The 21,707-nt window shown below is 47.9% G+C and overlaps 1 protein-coding gene across 1 annotated transcript in view; it reads right to left on the reverse strand.

The window, feature by feature from the left end:
• Positions 1–962: 962 nt before the first annotated feature.
• PPTC7 (protein phosphatase targeting COQ7) overlaps positions 963–21,707 on the reverse strand; it is a 60,981-nt gene continuing 40,236 nt past the window's right edge. The window contains exons 3-6 of the mRNA XM_062182259.1: positions 13,397–13,595; positions 8,810–8,933; positions 6,600–6,729; positions 963–4,633 (exon numbers count right to left, since the gene is read on the reverse strand). Of these exons, the coding sequence (XP_062038243.1) occupies positions 4,575–4,633; positions 6,600–6,729; positions 8,810–8,933; positions 13,397–13,595 (512 nt within the window). The 3' untranslated portion in view covers positions 963–4,574. The remainder of the gene's footprint in view (positions 4,634–6,599; positions 6,730–8,809; positions 8,934–13,396; positions 13,596–21,707) is intronic.

Raw genomic sequence — 21,707 nt, forward strand, 5'->3', positions numbered from 1 at the left:
AGCGAGTGCCAGGCGAGGTCTGTCCTTTGTCTCAGCTTCTTACCTGCACAGACTACAGAACGCTGTTATGTAACAGGCTATGGTGTGTGCCTCTCCCTCCCCCAGACCTGTTTACAGTCAGCTGTAACCCGACAGCCGAGACTAACGTCTCACTGTTAAGTCTTTGTGAAAGCAGCAAACCGTCAGGAAGTGGCAAATGACTGTACTTCACTCTGCGAAATTCCTAAGGCGGCTGATTGGATCGGTACACTTGAGGGCTGAAACAGAACAAATGTGGCTCTTGGAGCTTAGTAATGAGTCATAGCTACCCACAATAATCTAATAAAAACACAAGTTCATCCCAAGATGTTCCTCAGTGAATGAAAATGGGCTTTCACCAAGCTCTATGTGGAAACTGGCGAGGCCCACGTAATTTCAGTGACACCCTTCCACACGGTAGGCTGGAGACCGCTGTAGCTTACTCCTACGATGAATCTGAATTTCTGTCACCCCTAACGGATGCAGGTGACTCCACGGAGAACTTGCGGGCACCACAGAGTGCCTCTGTGGATCTTAATGAGGACGAAGTTTTTGGTTTGCTCATCAAGTTGTGGGTTTAAGTGGTAAAGGCACAGCAGTGATACAGTGGCCCTGTTCCGTATGCACTGTGGATTTCAGAGCTTGGACACCAAATGCAAAACTGACAGAGACCGCACTTTTGGGGGGCAGCTTTACTCTATGCCATTTCAGAGGTGCAGATCCTGGAAAGCCCAGGTGATTCATATTCGGTCCCCAGCCGTTCTGATGCATGGAAGAAATGGGCTGGGGGAAAAGAGCCACAGTGGCTCAAGTGGGAAAGGCTGGACGGGAGCAGCTGGGAAGTGCAGTCACCACGAGCCCTGGAGGCCTTGAGACCAGCGGGCGCGATGGCAAGGCCTGTGTCTTGGCCACTGTTCAAACCAAAAGAAGTACACAGATTAGTATAAATACTATTATTTATTAAATATCTTTACAGTTTATTTAAATGTATTTACAGAACTATTCCTGCATAAGTTATAATATTTCAGACATCCAATTCAGGTAATTGCCTCTTGGGTAAGACAAGTAATGATAGTCTCAACAGAAAAAGCAGCTCATTAGTACACAGACTCCAACTGGCTTCATTGTTTAGCCATCTTTGCCACAAACTACCTGCTACGTTAAAATGTTGACATGGACACTCTTTTGAGTTGAGAAGTTGAATTTTGCAAATATTTTTTACAAATTGAATCCAAATACTTTCTGCTTCTATGCTTTGTTTTATTTTTTATGCTTTGTTTTCTAAGCAGATTTGTTTGGATACTGTAAAACTTGTTAAGTGCAAAAATGTGATACAGTTTCCAGCGAAACTGAATGCCGTGGCTTCCACCAAAGATAGCTGGTATAAGGTGTCAAGGAACCTTGAACTCATCCAGAAGTACAGACATTTACAGTTCCAGCCAATCCTGTTCACAGTCTCCAAAACCACTCCAAACTTCTCCCCTCCCGCGGTGTTCCTTGGTGTGGTGGGCTGGTGGCACTGAGTGATTTCCGTCCCTCGGCCGCTGACGGGCGACGGCACACTGCCATCACGCAAGGCTTGAAACCGAGTTTCTAATCTAGACAGAGCCCAGCCCCCAAACATGCACACCTGGAATGGATTCTTTGTGATTGAGTACCCATCAACCATGTCAAGTGAGTCCAGTAATCAGGACAAATCGCTTGTTTTCCCCTTCATTTCTTCTCTCCGTTTTTAAGAGCCTAGGGACTCTACTTCATCTCCATTTGGTAAATTTTGTTTTTGTGCGCAGGCAGCTTAAGTTCATAGGAAGAAATAAGGTTCTGATATGTTTAGAGTGCACATTTTAAAACAGAACAAAATAAAAATTTCAAGCATGTGATAAAAATATTGATTTTTTTATAATACAGTATTGCTTTATAAATATAGATGGAAAAGCTATAAACTTTACTGGTCTTTGGTGCATCCAGAGGGATAGATAATTTGCCATTTGTAAATTAGAAATCCAGATTTTCTCTTTTGCTATAAAAGTCCATTATGTGAGGCAAATGTGTGTGTTTACACTGCTTGCTTAAAAACACAATTGACACACACACTGAGTTCAGAATCACAGCCGCCAAGTGGTGTAGCTCTGTCACACGCTGTGGAAGCTTGGGTCTGTGACCTGGGAAAATTCTGTGGGTCCCACATAGCCTCTGGCCACCGAGAGCAGGAGAGTTACTTGTAAGCAGCACTCCCACCGATCCCTTGCAGTCAAAAATTAAGTGCATAACACAAAAAGGACAGGGGGCCGAAATAAAACAGAGAAAACACTCTATGTCACTAATCTACAGGCCAGGTCCACGGTCAATTCCACCGTGCAACTCAATCCTTGTCCCACTTTCTCAGTGTCACTGGAACAGAAAGCCACATTGCCGTTTTCCAACAATCATTTCTTTAAAAAGTAGCTGATTAAGTGAGTTGTATAAACCACCAATCTAGCTTTAGGAAGATTGTGTTCGATGGGTTAAATGAGAGCAGAGCAAAGTCAGTAACTTGACCAACACTGCTCTTACCACTAATTAAATGTAGGCATTGGAAAATTAATGCAAAATAGATCCAGATCATAAGGCTGCGTACCTCTGACCAAAAATTAAAAACCTACTAAAAAAAGCTGAAGTCACCGGTCCGAGTTTAAAGGTGTTCCTTCTAGCAAAACCCTTCTGGATGCAACTTTCTTTACTTTTTAAATACACCGAGACTGCAAACAGTATGTGCAAAATAAACCCCGCACCGCTGCTCGCGCTGCCCTTCCGGCTGGCGTGAGGACTGTCCTCACGCGGTCTCCTCCCGCACGCCCCACCCCCCTCTCCTCTCCGAAGAATTCTCTTTTGTCAAGTTAGGGTAGTTAAGGCATTCTGACATGTAATTAAAGATGATTCAAAATACACACCTAACATTACGTCAATTTAGGAATAGTAGATAAATTACTGAACGGCTTACAAATGAATAACTCATTCTTATAAATGAAATGCCTGTTACAAGCATGATGCACTGAAATATAGTAATGACATGTACATGGTACATGTTAAACAATTTTAAATAAAACAAAAGCTCGACAGTTACTCAAATATACAGTACAAATTCACAAAACAAAATCTTTTAAAACAAGTTGAGGTAACCTCAAACATAAGTTTGAATGCAATAAACCAGGGAGTCGGCATCTCCTTCAGAGAGAAGACTTTCAATTCTCTGCCAGTAGATTCACACCAGGTTTCATTGCATTCCCATCTATACACCAACGTTACCTGACTCATGTATAAAACATGGCTTTAATTTAAGGATTTCTACATATATATATTTTTCTACCACCAAGTTAATGAAGGGAAAAAACTGACCCAAAAATATATCTCTTTACAGCAGTCAACGTGTACACAAACCTTAAAGTAAGTCTGAGCTTGCAGATCATGGGAAAACCGGATGTGGGGTGGTTTTGTAAGGGACTACGCGCTGCAGAATGGCTATTCGGAAACTGTAAACATTACGCTCGATTCAGAAAACCCTAAACTTCTGCTGCGGGCAACCGCAAATGTCAGATCCTCCCTAGGAGTTTTCCTCGTGGATTTCCACGCTGCCGCCACGTGGACTCGCTGACTGGCGCACTCCTAGTCAGAGGTCTGAGGAAGACTGGGTAGCACGACCATCAGAAGCCAACCAAAGCCAAAGTTACAGCTGGCCATTCTCACCCACTGCCCTCGGAACTCCCACATTATCAGACAGCTGGGCAGGAAGTTCAGCAGAGGCTCTGAGGAACTCTACAGTCTGGAGCAGTAATTCCATGAAACTTCCGGGAGGAGTCCTCCCCACCCCTCGCTGTCAGGCCATCAGCCTGTGGTTTGGACTAATCTACAAACTGCCAAAACTTTAGTCACAGGAACACAAGTAAGCATCTTTTTAAAAGCACAAAATATTTGCATCCATAGAACTAAAATGAATTTTCCTTTCAATCGGTAACAAAAATGCTGTTGGGATCAAGATGTTACAACCCACAGCAATGTTTTAGAGCAGAGTTATAAGCTCCTGAAAAATAGGAGTTTACAATGAGACATAAAGCCACAGCCAGTCATCGGGACAGAGTATGGCCGGAGGACACAGTGACACTTCTCACAAACAGTGTAGAAGTTTTCTAAATGTATCATTACAATGCGATCTGTGTAAGACTTAAAATCCCTTTAACACACTAATTTTGAACTCACTTTACCAACATTACTCACTTTCAAAACTTCAGCTGCTTTTGAAAAGTAATAGCCTTTGTAAAAGTACCAGGCTGTGGGAACTCCACGAGAAGGCCCACCTTCAGGTCGGAACTCCCTTCAGCTGCCGCCGGCAGGCGTGAGCTGGTGAGTGACAGCAGTGGTTCTCAACAAAGATCTCGACCGGTCTCAAGAAGACAGGCACAAGGCTCACATCACTGGCCATGGAGATCAGTGGCAAAGAGACGCAGTCCCGCCAGCAGGATCAGCACACACGGCAGGGACACTGGACGACGGCAGGAAAGGCAGAGGCCAGCCCCTCGGAGTCAGTCTGTGTACTCGGCCACGATTGACAGGAGGACGGTGATGTCATCTGGCTTCCCACCTAAAATGAAAACCAAGACAAACCAGTATTTCTTTTAAACGCCGTGTTAAAATCTGAAGGCAGAGAGACAGAGACAGAGAACTCCCAATCACTGGCTCACTCCTCAAATGCAACAGCCAGGGCCAAAGCAAGGAGTCTGAACCCAATCTGGGTTCCCCACAAGGGTGGCAGGGACCCGAGGACCTGCTGTCTTCCTGAGTGCGCAGCAGCAAGAAGCTGGCATCAAGCAGAACGGAGACCCGGACCCGGGCCTTCCAGTCCGGCACGCCAGCACCCCGAGCTGCGTCTTAACCCCTGTGCAAACGCCTGCACCCAGATCAACAGATTTTAACAGGAAAACTCGGTAAAAATACGTGCTTAGGGGCAGGCATTCTGCACAGCGGCTAGACCATCACTTGGCACGGCGCCCTCCTACAATGGAGTGCGTCGGTTTAAGTCCTGCTCCATTTCTGATCCAGGTTCCTGCTGATGCGCACCCTAGCAGGCAGTGGTGATGTTACTGGAGCCCTGCCACATGTGTGGGAGACCCACACTGGAGCTCTGGGCTCTTGGTTTCTGCCTGACCCAGTCTCAGCTGGCGCAGATATTTGGGGAGTGAAACAGTGGATAGAAGATCAATTGATCTCTCTCTTTCTCTCCCCCTTGCACATAAAATGAAAATCAAAACAACAACAACAAAAAAAAACTATTTAAAAAATTTGCACGGCCGGCGCCAGGCTAATCCTCCGCCTCGCGGCGCCGGCACACCGGGTTCTAGTCCCGGTCGAGGCACTGGATTCTGTCCCAGTTGCTCCTCTTCCAGGCCAGCTCTCTGCTGTGGCCCGGGAAGGCAGTGGAGGATGGCCCAAGTGCTTGGGCCCTGCTCCCGCATGGGAGACCAGGAGAAGCACCTGGCTCCTGGCTTCGGATCAGCACGGTGCGCCAGCTGCAGTGGCCATTGCGGGGTGAACCAATGGCAAAGGAAGACCTTTCTGTCTCTCTCCCTCACTGTCCACGCTGGCTGTCAGAAAAACAAATGCAGCTAAATAAGTGCTAGAAATGAACGCTTGCGTTTCTGGCAGGTTGGCTGTCAATGCACTGTAGTAGGGAAAAAGAAAAACCCTGATAAAGCGCAGTCAGTCCGCGAGAAGACCACGAAAGCACAGGGAACCTCACTGACCTCCAGAAGCGCAGGGGCTCCGGGCGGCGCCCACCACTGTTGTGCGCAACATGAGAGCAGACAAAATCTCTTCAGAGAAATTCTGCCTCACAAGTAACACACTTCTACCACAATCCCAATTTGGACAAACACAGTCAATGTTTTGAAACTAGGACTAGCCTTGTCGTCTAATCTGGCAAATATCTGTGGCATGTAGTTTTTTTCTACATTTCTGGAGGGCCAAGAAATGCTTTATTTGTCATCATATTACATCAGCGAGAAACAGACCAATTCCACTCATCCTGATGTGTGAGCACCAGCAGGTCACCCCAGCTCGGAAGCGAGGTACTGGCCTGGCCGGAAGACGCAGCAGACTGCGGGAGTCCACGGTCGGCGGATTCACACAGCCTCCCTCTGGAAATCTGCTGTGGCAATGTGGCAGGCAAACACTGTCTGCGAGTCCCACCAAGTCAGGGACAGGGAGAAGTGAAATGTCAGACGCGGCAAGCGCCCAAGGAGCGTGCCAGGAGTGTCCAGGCCTCCGGGCAGCATGGAAGCCTTCAGGGCTCTGGTCCACGCAGCGCAGTGGTGGCAGTAAAGGGCAGGAGGTTCCGCCGCCTCCGTGGCCAGGGACGCTCCCTTCCCGAGGGCATCTCTGCAGGGAACACAGGGCGCCTGGCGCCGGCCTGGCCCTCCTGACCTTGCTCAGGGCTCACAGCTGGGAGGCCGGCAGAGGACACCTGCAGTCTGGCCCACGGCCCAGACCCCTCCCCCTTGAGGATACCATGTCCCCAGTGAGTCCCTGTGACCTTCCCAAAGAATGCTTACCTCTCACATTCAATCCGTTGTCACATGCAAACTGTGCAAAAGGTGACATATAATTTGGGTCATATGCCAGCTCGTGAGCTTGCTCAGCAATGCTCCTTGCCGTCTGCTGTATACTCTCGTAGTTTGAATTCTAAGATGAAAAGAGGAGTTGTTTTTATCTCAGGCCACATGGAGTTTTCCAGGCGAGTAAGCTTCTTGCACTATCAACTTGAGGACAGCGGCCTCCCCTCGCTTCCCACCGTTAAGTTTCATTCTAATCAGACACAAAGCACTGCAGTGCCTAACTAGCAGGCAGGACGCCACGAGTGCTATCCACCAGGAAGTTCTGACAGGCTGGCCTTGGACCTGGATGCTTGGATTCTCAATTTCGTTTTTTTCACATTTGAAATTCTTTTTCTTGCAAAAGTGATGGATTAAAAAGGCGGATTCTGATGGCATTTTGAGGATGACCTCAGAAGTCCTCCTCCTTGGGAATGCAGTGCTGGCCCGCAGTTTGCTCTCCAAGGCAGAGCTGCCGACTGCTCTACAGAAAATGCCTTTACGATTTTCTACTAGGACAGACTCTCATGCAGCTGGGTGATCCAGAGCATACCTCAAGCCCGCTGCCCCTACCCCTTGGCAAAACGGGGATGGGAAAACGAGGCCCTGTTGGCGCCCACACTCAGAGGCCCCACTTCCTCTGAACAATAGTTTTTGCTTCATGGTCATTGCCTCAGAGACCTTCCCTGACCAATCTAAGCCACAGCCTCTCTGTTCCCCACCGGCTTCATTTACCACCAGCACTGCCTCACAGTCGGCTGCTCTGGACGATCTGCTCCCCAGAACTGAAGCTTCAGGAAGGGCCGTGTCTGCCACGTCCCTGTCACCACACAGCACGGTGCCCACGACACAGAAGCACCTGCGAGTACTGAGCTCCACAGTCGAGGCTGTGCTGCGCTCCCCTCTGCGGGGCCTGAGTTAGTCCTCACCACAACCCTGCAAGATAAGGCCTCTGGTCCTCCCCACTCTACAGCGAGCGGAGTACTCTGCAAGCAGTTAGAGGGAAAAACTAGCGAGAAAGGACTCACTGCCCTGTACTCGGCACCTACGGAAAGGCTGGTTTTCACCTCCTTTGACTCTGCAGGGGAGAATTCCAAACTGTTTCATTACTGGTGACAGCTCAGGTCCCATCAGACTCCAAGCTGCCTGCCGCTCTGGGCTGACTCTAATGTGACTATTTCTTGTCTTTGCCAGCCTCAATACCTGACGGGCGTGTTATAAGAACAAAAAGAGGGAGCTGGCACTGTGGCACAGTGAGTTAAGCCACTATCTGCAGCACTGGCTTGAGTCCCAGCTGCTGCACTTTTTTTTTTTTTTGGCCAGGCAGAGTTAGACAGTGAGAGAGAGAAAGACAGAGAGAAAGGTCTTCCTTTTCCATTGGTTCACTCCCCTAATGGCCGCTACAGCCGGCGCTGCGCCGATCTGAAGCCAGGAGCCAGGTACTTCCTTCTGGTCTCCCATGTGGGTGCAGGGACCCAAGCACTTGGGCCATCCTTCACTGCACCCCCGGGCTACAGCAGAGAGCTGGACTGGAAGAGGAGCAACCAGGACTAGAACCCGGGGTGCCGGCGCTGCAGGCGGAGGATTAGCTAAGTGAGCCATGGCGCCGGCCAAGCTGCTCCACTTTTGATGCAGCTCCCTGCTAATGCACCTGGGAAAGCAGTGGAGGATGGCCCAAGTGTTTGGGTCCCTGCCAACCACATGCGAGACCCAGAGGAAGCTCCTGGCTCCTGGCTTCTGCCTGACCTAGCCCTGGGTGTTGTGGCCATTTGAGGAGTGAACCAGTAGATGGAAGCTCACTCTCTCATTCTCTTCCTCTGTCTCTTATGACTTATAAATAAATAAATAAACCTTTAAAACAAACAAACAAGAGTAAAAGAAGAAAAAGACCACAAGGAGCCAATACCATAAGCACCATTAAATACAAACACTTCCAAGACCGTGCCCCTCCGGACTCCGCCCCTTTCCTGCCCCGCCGAAGGCCAAGGCAAGAAGGCTCTCCTCCCCTCAGTTCTCCACTGTGAATGCTTCCACTAATAATTGCCCGAGACAGAACTGTTAGGATTTTCCTGAAGTTCACAAAAACAGTTTTCTCTAAAACCACAGAGAGAAAAATAAAATGGAATCAACAGGACTCAGCGGCCCGGAGAGGCCGACCTCGGAGTCGTTACCTTCAGCTTCTTCAGCTCCTGAAGGATCATGTAATCAGGCATGTTGTCAAAGAGTCCGTCTGTGGCCGTCAGGATAATGTCGCCCAGCTGGACGTCGAAAGACGTGCTGTCAGCGGCATCCGGGCTGAGGCGGGGACAGGGAGCGCAGAGTTAAGAAAGGCCTTGAGAGACGCAGGTCAAGGTTTCCCACAGGCACTATTTCACAATTTCCTTTAAGAAAAACTAATTTATAATAATGGCATCAATAGAAAAGTCCTTCTGAAATTCCTAACCTTGAAAAGGCCACTCTAAATGTTTGAAAAGCTTTCCTGAGACCAGAGTAAAACCAATGCAGCGATTGCCACAGGTGGCTTCAGAGCAGGAAGAGGTCTCTCCGAGCACAGCTAGCGCGCCTCCACGGCACTGCTGGGGATGACTCCTTCCTCAGCTTCAGAGCCAAAGCCACCCTCCCCGACTCATTTTCACTCATCAGCCTCCCTCACCACTGGCTCTGGCTCTCAGGATGCTGTGTTAAGAGTAAGGGTGGGTCCTGTAAGAATCAACTGTCACGACTTGTCCCCCAGGGGTCACAGAGCGCTTGTCACACTTTGGATTTACTTGTTAGTACGTCTGGCACATGGTCTTCAAGAAACAGCTGCTGAATGATGAAGTGAAAGAAGAAACAAATATCTGACTCTCAAAGTTGGAGGAAAAAAAATCTTCAAAATAACGTTAAAAGAAGAAAGGAAGGGGCTGGTGCTACAGCACAGCAGGTTAAGCCTCTGCCTGCAAAGCCGCTGGCATCCCGTAAGGTCACTGGTTCAAGTCCCAGCTGCTCCAATTCAGATCCAGCTCCCTGTTAATGCACCTGGGAAGGCAGTGGAGGACGGCCCCAGTGCTGGGGCCCTGTACCTGCGTGGGGGACCTGGAGGAAGCTCCTGGCTCCGGCCTGGCCCAGCCCTGGGTATTGCAGCCATTTGAGGAGTGAACCAGCAGATGGAAGGTCTCTCTGTCTGTCTCTCTCTAATTCTGACTTTCAAATTTTCAACAAAAAACAAAAAGAAAGGAAGGAAGGCTGCGTAGCATCTGCGACGACCAGCTGTATAAAAGGGGGGCTACTCACAGAGGTAGCCGCTCCTATCTGCAGAGACGCAGACACGCTCCCAGGCCGCCTGTGGGGGCAGGAGGACGTGGGTTTCTCACTACGGCTCTTCGTGTACAAATTCTTAAAAAGCAGACAGGAGCCCTTTTTCTCTGACAATGACTGATGGAAATAGACCTAGGGATGGGAAGCAGCCAGATGGGGACAAAGGACCAGGCTCAGAGAGGCCACGGCCTCCTGGGACTGGTTCTTGAGCACCTTCCGAAGGCCAGTGTCACTGCTTCCAGAGCTCCAAGGGCAAAGGGGAGATGCCCGGCATTCTGCTTTTCCCTGACCTCACGGAACAAGAGCAGGGGAAAGAAAAACCAGACACTGACCCAAGAGGGAGGGGACAGAACCAAAGGCAAGTCCCAACATGTGTGTCACCAACACGTCACAAAGTGTGAGAAAAGCACAAAGAGAAGCGGCACCACTCCCACCAGAATTCCCACAGGTGACAGGAAACTTCTGTCCATCTCCCCTGGCGAAGGAAAGCAGAGGGACCTCTACAGTTCTGTATATGCGTTAGCAGGCAACATAGAACATGTACTTTGTAAAAACAGCTGCCAAAGGAACTTGTAAGTTAAGGTTGAAACACTACAGACAAGAGCAACAGTAACTGAAAAGCTAGATGCAGCAGCAAGACAAGGAAAAAGACTGTAAAACGGGGAAACCAGGCCAATTCTTTCTGGGGAATAAAGAGAAACAACGCGAGACACCCTCATCGGCTGTCTCTGACAAGGAGTTTGTCTGGAAGCGCGCATGATGGACAGCCGGCCTGTTTTATGCTGAGCTGGTCCTTTCCCCACAAGTGTCCTTCGCTAGTCTGCCTGTGAGAGACTTGCTCCCATTGGACGGCCTGTCCTCTCCTACTACTCCCACCCACGGGCTTGGTGTTCCGCCAGCTGCAGTTTTGCCCATTTCGATTGAACACACTGTGCTGCTGGAAACGTTTAACTGCCTGAAACATGAGCCACAGTCACATGCTACTGAGCTGTCTCTGGGCTCCAGGGGAAGCCGCCACCGCCACCTCGCTGGCAGGCAGCAGAGTGTCCGAAAGATAGTGTTGAGATAATAGTGCCCAAACAGGAAGTGTCAAATGAAGGAAAATGGAAGCACCATTCTCCAAAAACGGTTAGGTGAGTTTGGTACCCATGGAGGCCACGGGGTCCTGAGCTTCCCCTACTCCAGTGTGGCTAGTACTCATGAGTGTTACAGACAACTGAAGGAGAATCTATAGTCAGAAGTTCTTCCAATTATGGTAACCTGCTCACAACGCAAAGTAAAAAGTGCTTTCTTCTCTTCGGGGGACAGTAACAGCAGTCTTAGGTGGGTGACACTGAATGCCTAATTATACAGCACACTCAGTTCAGGTGCAAAGTCCACAATTATCCTCATCTTATCTACAAGTGGACCTAAGATCCTCTTTAGTAAGAGCTGTTAAATTCACACACACACAGACCAATGCCACTGGGCATTTGGCACAGGGGTTAAGTTGCCACTTGCAATCCCCCCATTCCACGTCAGAGTGCTTGGATTTGAGTCCCTCTCCAGCTCTGAATCAGCTTCCTGCTCATGCACACGCTGGGAGGCAGCAGGGGATGGCTCACGACGAGGGAGACCCAGGCTCTGGGCTTCAGTGTGGCCTCGCTTTGGCTGTTGTGGACATTTGGAGATTGAACCAGTGGATGGAAGATCTCTCTCTCATTTTGGCCTTCAAAAACACCACCACCACCACAAAAAATTAAATAAACAAACAAACAAAAAAAGCAGGGGCTAGTGTGGCATAGTGGGTAAAGCCTCCACCTGTGATGGCAGCATCCCACATGGGCAATGGTTTGTGTCCTGGATGCGCCACTTCCAATCCAGCTCCTGGCTAATGGCCTGGGAAAAGCGGTGGAAGACGGCCCCTGACATCCACATGGGAGACCTGGATGAAGCTCCTGTATTTGACCTGGCCCAGCCCTGGCCATTGTGGCCACTTGGGGAGTGGATCAGTGGATGGAAGACCTCTCTCTCTCTCTCCCTCTCTTTCTGTAACTCTGACTTACAAATAAGTAAATACTTCAAAAAAAAAAAAAAAAAGAAAAGAAAAAAAAAAGAAAGAAATAAAAACACTTGGTAGATACTTTTTTTTTCCCCCACAGGCAGAGTGGACAGTGAGAGAGAGAGAGAGAGGCAGAGACAGGTCTTCCTTTGCCGTTGGTTCACTCCCCAATGGCCGCTGTGGCTGGTGTGCTGCAGCCGGCACACCTCGCTGATCTAAAGCCAGGAGCCAGGTGCTTCTTCTGGTCTCCCATGCGGGTGCAGGGCCCAAGGACCTGGGCCATCCTCCACTGCATTCCCGGGCCACAGTAGAGAGCTGGACTGGAAGAGGAAAAACCGGGACAGAATCTGGCGCCCCAACCGGGACTAGAACCTGGGGTGCCGGTGCTGCAGGCAGAGGATTAGCCTATTGAGCCATGGTGGCACTGGCCACTTGGTAGATACTTTTAACAAAAGGTTCATTACCCATCGTAAACTGCAAATGATGTTTGTGCCAGACTCTGTAATCTTTTAAAGTGCAGTGAAACCTGAGACTATCTTTGGCCTTACTCTGTACCCTCATCTAAGAAAAGATAATGTCTGAATGGTAATTTTTAAAAGTACCAATTGTCTTGAAAGGTTCTTGACAATTTAAAAATAAAATGGCCTGGCAGTCAAGACGCTGGTTAGGACGCCTGCCTGCTGTGTCAGAGGCCTGCCTTCAAGCCCTGGTCTGGTCCTGACGCCAGCATCCTGATGTTCACCCTGGAAAGGAGCACGTCAATGTGCTTCTGCCATCTACACAGGAAACCTAGACTGAGTTCCTGGTTCCTGGTTGGGCTTCCAGGGTACTGTGGACACTGGGGAGTGAACCAGCAGATTGGAGCTCTCTGTCTTCTGCCTTTTTTTTTTTTTAATATTAAAAAATAAAAAGAACCGAAAAAAGATGTCAGAAAAAAGAGATTATTCCAACACTGTCATCACAGAACGTATCCAAGATCATTCTATTCCACTTCCTCAAGTTCTGTCTGATGCGTATCAGCAGCAGCCTTGAGGATCAGCAAGTAATTCCGACCAACAAAGCACATGTCTGTTTCGTTCTTTTCCCTAACGATACCCTATACAGGCAATGGCAAAACAATGACTCATTTCTCTAGCACAATTTAACAAATACACTGTATATCTCAATGGGGCTGGCATGAAAAACTGATACACTGTAAGCCTGAAATAGTCTTGTTTAATTGCTGGTTGTTTATCAGAAAGCAAACTGGCTATAATATCTAGTTGAAGCAAAATATCTTTCAAATTCAACTTAAAAGGTCCTCTTGATGAGAACATTCTCACTAAGTCTTTTCTTACATGAAAATGGAAAATTCCCATCCCCGCTGTATTCCAGGGGACGGGAAGGGACTTGTGGATGAGAGGGCAGGTTACCAGGTTACCTGTCACTCAAGACAACGCCCTCTGCTTCCGGTGGAGCGATTGAGAGCTGGAATGGAGTGTTGAAGTAATGCTGCTGCTCATCCGATCGGTGCACAACTTCACCACCCCGCACAACCAGGAAGCCAGAATCGCCCAGGTTCGCTGTGTGTAAGCGGTGGCTAGTTCTGTCCAGCACCACAATGCAGGCCGTGCTGCTACCTAGAAAAAAAATGGATTTCCGTTTACTTTCTCTCCCTAGGCTGCCTCTGTGCACACATCCTTGTCACGTGACCCCCAAACAGCATGCCGACTTCATCTCTGCCTAACAGGGCATGAGCTGTGCTTTACATGTGCTACGAAATGAGAACAGGCCGGAGCGATGGCGCAATGGCTGAAGCCGCCACCTGCGGTGCTGACATCCCATATGGATGCCGATTCAAGTCCTGGCTGTTCCACTTCCGATCCAGCTCTCTGCTATGGCCTGGGAAAGCAGAAGATGGCCCAAGTCCTTGGGCCCCTGCACCCATGTGGGAGACCTGGGGGAAGCTCCTGGCTCCTGGCTTCAGATCAGTGCAGCTCCAGCCATTGCAGCCATCTGGGGAGTGAACCAGAGATGGAAGACCTCTCTCTCTCTCTCTCTCTCTCTGCATCTCCTTCTCTCTGTCAAACTCTTTCAAATAAATAAATAAGTATTTAAGAAAAAAAAAAAGTGAATAATGACCTTATCATGGTCAACATGGTGGGGAAAGAAAATGGGATTCACATTGCACATACTAAAGGGGCCAGTAGTGATCAGAATGCTTCCATCTGCAGATACAAACAGCAGTAAAAATGACTGTATCTAGTCACACCACTTCATTTCAACAGTGCTCTAACCTAAGCCAAGGCTCAGAAGCCGGTGTTAGACACTAAACTCTGATACACAGATGTCAGATGAGAATGCTACGTCTTCCTGACATGTCTCATTGGTCACTGGCAGGAACCCTTCCTCACAAAATTCATTAATACTTAAGACAGGGCACAGAAGTATAATTTTAAACCAAATTTCCATCTGTTGAGGTAATAAAGAACATCTTTTGGAGACTAATGGTAGTATAAAGTGATAAGACCAATATTCACAGGCAGCTGTGGATCATCTTGTTCAACTGACAGAGAGCACCAACGTTCAGCAGGCAGAGCCCACCGTCCACGCAGTGAGCTAAGAGCGCTGTGTGCCCTCAGAGCACACGGCCTTGCTGCACAATTTCCCTCGGTCTGCAGAAGCACCGCAAGAGACCACTTCCAAGAACTCAGTAAGTCCAACTACCTCGACTGGAAAACAGCAAAACAGAAAGAAAGGCAGTGCAGCACTGCTTGAGCTCGCTGGTGAGCCTGGCCCCTCTTTTATGAAGTGTTAGCTGAAGAGACTCGGGCGCTCGGCACGGCCGACGGAAAGCCCGAGAGTCAGGACTGAGGGATCAGGGTAACGTGCAGGTGGCGGGCAGTTTAAGATGAGGAGGCACACACCACTTAGGGAGCTAATGAAAGCCTGTTCTTATGTCAATGAGCCTGATCACATCCTATCTGACGGGCAGCCAATCAATGAATCAGACACACCTGCACAGTTGGCCATGGAGGACAAAGATACGATTGATGTGTTCCAGCAGCAGATGGGCGGTGTCTACTGAAAAGGGAACCCGCTGTTTTACTCCAGAACTCTGTCCTTACAGACCAAGAACACACTCTCAACCTGAACACTGCGACGGCTTCCATCACACCCTGACCACTGCAGCACAGTTTCCTCTACTCTTTCACTTCCCCTTCCTCATTCCTTTACTGCACATAAAGTACCTGGTCTATGTGCACAAGCACACTGCATTTTTCTTTCTTTCTTTTTTTTTTAAACTAAGTGGCCAGTGGTATGTTCTCACTGACATGAAATGGAGATGGAATGGGGAAAAATACTGGTTCTATGAAAATATCCCCTTTCTCCATTAGTGGCATGCTCATTTAGCTCTATATTTCGGTAAGGTATTTTGCTCTTACTGTTTTAACAACAACAACAACAACAAAAACAACAACAACAACAAAAATCCAACAACATAAAAACCATTGCATATCTTGTTTGATTAGAGAATTTAAATGTTTTTCAGTTATCATTGTAAAACCAAGGATAATTTTATAACTTTTTTGTTTGTAGCTGTTACATGTAGGGCAATCTCTCTTTAAGTAGGGATAAATTACTCTCTAAACTTCTTGTTTAAAATGAAAAAAGGCCAGTGCTGTGGCACAGCAGGTTAATGCTCTGGCCTGAAGCGCCGGCATCCCATATGGGCACCAGTTCGGGACCTGGCTGCTCCACTTCCAATCCAGCTCTCTGCTATGGCCTGGGAAAGCAGTGGAGGCTTGCCCCAGTCCTTGGGCCCCTGTGCCCGCGTAGGAGACCCGGAAGAGGCTCCTGGCTCCTGGCTTTGGATTGGCGCAGCTCCAGCTGTTATGGCTGATTGGGAAGTGACCCATCTGATGGAAGACCTCTCTCTCTCTCTGTCTCTCTCCCCCTGTAATTCTTTCAAATAAATATTAAAAAAAAAAAAATTAAAAAATGTCAGTTCAAAAAATAAATGTAAATGGTCTGTAAATAAATGAAAAAAGATCATCTCAGTAGTAAACTTTTTTTTTTGAGAGGTAGAGATACAAACAGTGAGAAGGAGAGACAGAGAAAGGTCTTCCTTCCATTGGTTCATTCTCCAAATGGCCACAACGGCCGGAACGGCGCAGATCTGAAGCCAGGAGCCAGGCGCCTCTTCTCAGTCTCCCATGCGGGTGCAGGGGCCCAAGGACTTGGGCCATCTTCCACTGCCCTCTCAGGCCACAGCACAGAGCTGGATTGGAAGTGGTGCAACCTGGACTAGACCCAGTGCCTACATGGGATGCTGACGCCACACGAGGAGGATTAGCCTACTGCACCACGGTGCTGGCCCCAGTAGTAAACATTTTTACTTGTAAGTGTAACAAGAGTCAAAAGAAGATAATGCATGATGTTGGCAGAAGCGCATAAAATACGTGCACTCTTACTTTGTGGTGTTGAAGTGTAAACTTCAACTTTTCTGAGAGAGGGCACTGAGGTGCAGTGGCTTAAGATGTTGACTGGGACTCCTCCATCTCATATCAGAACACCATTTCGAGCCCTGGAGTCTCACCTTCCAATCCAGCTCTTTGCTAATGTGCCTAGGAAGCAGCAGATGATGGCTCGAGGGTTTGGGTCCCTGCCACTTGCAAGGGAAACCCAGATGGAGTTCTAGGGTCCAGGCTTTGGCCTGGTATAGCCTTGGTTTTTCTGGGCATTTGAGGAGTGAACCAGCAGGTGAAAGATGTCTCTCTTTCTCTGTCACCTTGCCTTTCAAGTAGATGAAAATGAACAATTTAAATTTTTTTTTCAAAGTTTTGAAGGGTAATATTGTTCTGAAAAATGTATATGTATTTTAATCTAGCAATTCCACTTATGAGAATTTATTAAGGAAATAATTAGCAATGCAACCAAGACTTAAGCACACACACACACACAAAAAGGTACTTAATCAGGAGAAACTGCAAACAATCAAAACATCCACAAGCAGGGAATGAATAAACTATAACACACACATGTCCATATAACACTTAGGAGTATAGATGCTGGAATCCAACTGCTTGGTCAGAATCCCAGCTCTGCCATTTACCAGCTGTGTGACCTGGGGTAAATCAATCTCTTTGTGCCTCAGTTTCTAAAACTATAAAAAAAGATGGTCCAAGTACACAGGCACCTGCCGTCTCCACAGGAGACCCAGATCAAGTTCCAGGCTCCTGGCTTTGGCCTGTCTCAGCCCTGGCCGCTGCAGTAATTTGGGGAGTGAACCAGCGGATGGAAGACCTCTTTTTTTTTTGGGGGGGGGGGGAGGGGACAGGCAGAGTTAGACAATGAGAGAGACAGAGAGAAAGGTCTTCCTTCTGCTGGTTCACCCCCAAATGGCTGCCACAGCCAGCGCACTGCGCCAATCCGAAGCCAGGAGCCAGGTGCTTCTTCCTGGTCTCCCATGCGGGTGCAGGGCCCAAGCACTTGGGCCATCCTCCACTGCACTCCCGGGCCACAGCAGAGAGCTGGACTGGAAGAGGAGCAACTGGGTCAGAACCCGCGCCCCAACCGGGACTAGAACCTGGAGTGCTCACTAGGATTAGCCTAATGAGCAGCGTCCCCGGCCGGAAGACCTCTCTTTTAACTCTCTGTCTCTGCCACTAACTCTGCCTTTCAAATAAATAAATAAACAAACCTTTTATAAAAAAATAGGGATGATATTAACTATCTTAGAGTTGTTTCTAAGAATCACAATCAGTTAAGTCACATCAAGCAGTCTCAGTTTATTCAATAGCCATTAAAATTACACTGCAGAGATCTCTTTGGAAAAGAAAGATGATAATTTCCATGACATAAGTCGAATGCAGACTGGTATTAAAATTTCCTTTTAGGGGCTGCTGTTGTGGCACAGTGGGTAAAATGGCCACGTGCAGCAGTGGCACCCGTACAGGCTGGTCCTGGCTGATCCATTTCTGACCCAGCTCCCTGCTAATGCATCCACGTGACAGACTCAGAAGCAGCTCCTGGCTACAGGCTTCGGTCTGGCCCAGTCCTGGCTGTTGCAGCCATTTGGGGAGTAAACCAATGGATGGAAGATTTCTGTCTCTCCGTCTAACTCTGCCATTCAAATAAATAAAATGAATCTTTTAAAAAATTTCCTTTTGGCAGGCGCCATGGCTTAACAGGCTAATCCTCTGCCTTGCGGTGCCGGCACACCGGGTTCTAGTCCTGGTCGGGGCGCCGGATTCTATCCCGGTTGCCTCTCTTCCAGGCCAGCTCTCTGCTGTGGCCCGGGAGTGCAGTGGAGGATGGCCCAAGTCCTTGGGCCCTGTACCCGCATGGGAGACCAGGAGAGGCACCTGGCTCCTGGCTTCAGATCAGCGAGATGTGCCGGCCACAGCAGCCATTGGAGGGTGAACCAGCGGCAAAAAGGAAGACCTTTGTCTTTGTCTCGCTCTCACTATCCACTCTGCCTGTCAAACAAAAAAAAAAAAAATTCACTCTGCCTGTCAAAAAAAAAATCCCTTTTAAGAAAAAGGTCATATCAAAACATAAGAAACCGGAGCTAGTGTTGTAGCCCGGTGGGTTAAGCTACCACCTGCAGTGCCGGCATCCCATATTGGCACTGGTTTGAGTTCCGGCTGCTCCACTTCTGATCCAGCTCCCTGCTAATGCACCTGGGAGAGCAGAAGATGGCCCAAGTATCTGGGTCCTTGCACCCATGTGGGAGACCATGAAGCTCCTGGCTCTGGCCTGGCCCAGCTCTGGCTGTTTTGGCCATCTGGGGAGTGAACAAGTGGATGGAAGATCTCTCTATCTCTCCCTCTGAAACTGTACTTTTTAAATAAATAAATCTTTTGTAAAAAAACAAGAATATAAAACACCATACGTCAGAAACAGCCCCGCTGAGGGGAGTGTTTGGCACACAGCAGTTAAAGTACCACTTGGGAAATCCTCACCCATCTCAGAGCGTGTGGGCCGAGTTGTGGCTCTGTCACCAATTCTAGCTTCCTAACGCACACTCTGGGAGGCAGCAGGGGATGGCTCAAGTACCTGGGTCCCTGCCAACCATGTGTGAGACCCAGACTGGTTTTCTGGCTTCCGGTTTTGGCATCGTCCAGACCCAACAGTTGCAGGCATTTAAGGAGTGAACCAGTACATAGGAGATTTCTTTTTCTCTGCTTCTCAAATAAACGCAATTAATTTAAAAATTTTAAAAACAGTGATGTTTACTATTATAATTTTTTTAAAAATCAGGAGGTAAAGTTTAAACTGTTAAGAGTTCAAAAGCAAAACAAAACAAACAGGCTTTGGAACCATCTGTGTTAAATCCCAGTACACCACCATTTTCTAGCTGACAGACACAGCAAAGCACTTACTCCCTCAAGGCCTATTTCCTCCTAACAAAATGGGGAATCAAAGGACCTATACACCTACTTCTTGGAGCTGCTGTGTGCACACAGTGGACTCCATTCAAGTTATAATTATTTTCTGCATTATATACAGAAAAAATTGCGGGAACATAATCACTAAAACAGTAATAATTTTCTTAGTGGAGTTATGGGTAGTTTTTGTTATTAATGTTGTTTTACTGGAAAATGTAAAATTTTAGAAACTTAACTACAGCATCCTTCTCACTCTAACATTAAGACACCTACCATATGTGCACCTGGGACTGACCTGACACTAACTCTGAGCCACCCAGTCCTGCCCACTGAACGGCAACAACAGCACCGTGCGCTGTAACGGCAGTGCTGTCAGAGAGCCTGCTCTATGGCTTACTGCAGAGAAGCGACCACCAGCTCCTTGTCCTTCCTGACTCACTGCACCAACACTCCAGCCAGTTATCATTACTGGGATCGCCAGACATAAGATCCACAACCGCAGGAAGTTAAGTTCTAAGGATGAAAAACGACAGATGAGCAGCACAGCCTTGAGAATTCTGCTGCAGGAGTGACTCATACTGACTCATTATTACTCACCGACAAACCCAGGCCAGCATTTCGCTGCCCCCTGGCAGTAACCTGCTCAGTTAGAATCAGAATGGTCCTCAAGAGTAAGGAGCTCCAGCACTGAGAGCAGCACCGTGAACACACGCAGAGCCTCACAGAATCTTCTGGGCTTGGAGGTATTCAAATTACTAATGTGTAGTGTGAGTCAGGCCCCAAGACAGTCTAACACTGGGAGGGGGATCCTCACTGTCACGTTTGGAAAGGACAAGCAGGCGACGAGGAAGAAACGAGGTGACGGAAACGACAGTGCTGCATGTTCAGAAAACCACCCGGGTGGCTCCCAGGCAAGCCCCGCACACTGACATGGAAATTCTCTTCTTGCTCAGCCTCATATTTTATAAACTACTAGCTGGGGCCAGCACTGTGGCATAGCAGGTAAAGCTGCTGCCTGCAGTGCCGGCATCCCATATGGACGCCAGTTCAAGTCCCAGCTGCTCTACTTCCAATCCAGCTCTCTGCTACAGCCTGGGAAAGCAGTAGAAGATGACCCAAGTCCTTGGACCCCTGCACCGATGTGGGAGACCTGGAAGAAGCTCCTGGCTCCTGATCAACCCAGCTCCGACTGTTGCGGTCAACTGGGGAGTGAACCAGCGGATGGAAAACTCTCTCTCTCTCTCTGCCTCTCCTTCTTTCTCTGTGTAACTCTGCCTTTCAAATAAATAAATAAATCTTAAAAAAATAAATAAACTACTAGCAAGCCTTCTGTGGTGAAACAGAGAAAGGGATAACTCGATGAGGGCAGACCCCTCAGACTACAATATGTTGGCTTTTTAAAATTCACTTCAGGAAGTCTTCAGAAATGTATGTCAACAATTAGAATGTTGGAAACTTTATTTTATGAAACCCAAGTGATGTCTGACTCTATAACTGAAAATAAAGTCAATTAAACTTTAAAACAGGAGGCCAGTATTATGGTGTAGTGGGTAAAACTGCCGCCTGTGACACCTGCATTCCGTATGGGCACCAGTTTGTGTCCTGGCTACTCTATTTCCAATCCGGCTCCCTGCTAAAGGCCTGGGAAAAGCAACAGAAGATGGCCCAAGTGCTTGAGCCCCTGCCACCCATGTGGGAGACCTAGATGAAGCTCCTAGATCTGACCTGGTCATTGTGGCCTCTTGAGGAATGAACAAGTGGATGGAAGATCTCTCTCTCTCTCTCTCTCTCTCTGTAACTCTGCTTTCCAAATAAATAATCTTAAAAAAAAAAAAAATTTTTTTTTAAAGAATTAGTATATGATGTGAACCTAGGCCTCAAAGCTGCTAGAAAGTCTAAGAAATAAGTGGTTACAAAGCTGCATTGCAAGTTTAGCAATTGCTGGATTAAAAAAATTAGCTAATATTGCAAAGTTATCAATATTTACAATTATATATAACTGAGGTTCAGTAAAAATCAGCAGCCAGTCTTTGCTAAAATAAGGTAGAGTTTGGTTACAAACAGCCTAGAGAAGTGTGAATAGGTAAGAGAGAGAGGCAGGCAGGCCTGTGTGTCAAATACAGCAAGGAAAGATTACTTCAGCTTGTCTCTTAGGAGACAAACATCATCACAATATTCAATAAAAGAAAACCTCTATATTGTAAATTTATCTGCCAAATTATGTGAAGGTGAACAGGAACAGAAGTAGAGATATGGAAATAACCCAAAGTGTTTAAAGTAATGTGTCTTGTAACTGGTTATCCCAAAGTGACGTCAACGAGGGGAGTAGGGGAGACAGCAGAGGAGCTCATAGAACAG

Source organism: Lepus europaeus, chromosome 23, assembly GCF_033115175.1.
Source record: "Lepus europaeus isolate LE1 chromosome 23, mLepTim1.pri, whole genome shotgun sequence".
Classification (NCBI taxonomy): domain Eukaryota; kingdom Metazoa; phylum Chordata; class Mammalia; order Lagomorpha; family Leporidae; genus Lepus; species Lepus europaeus.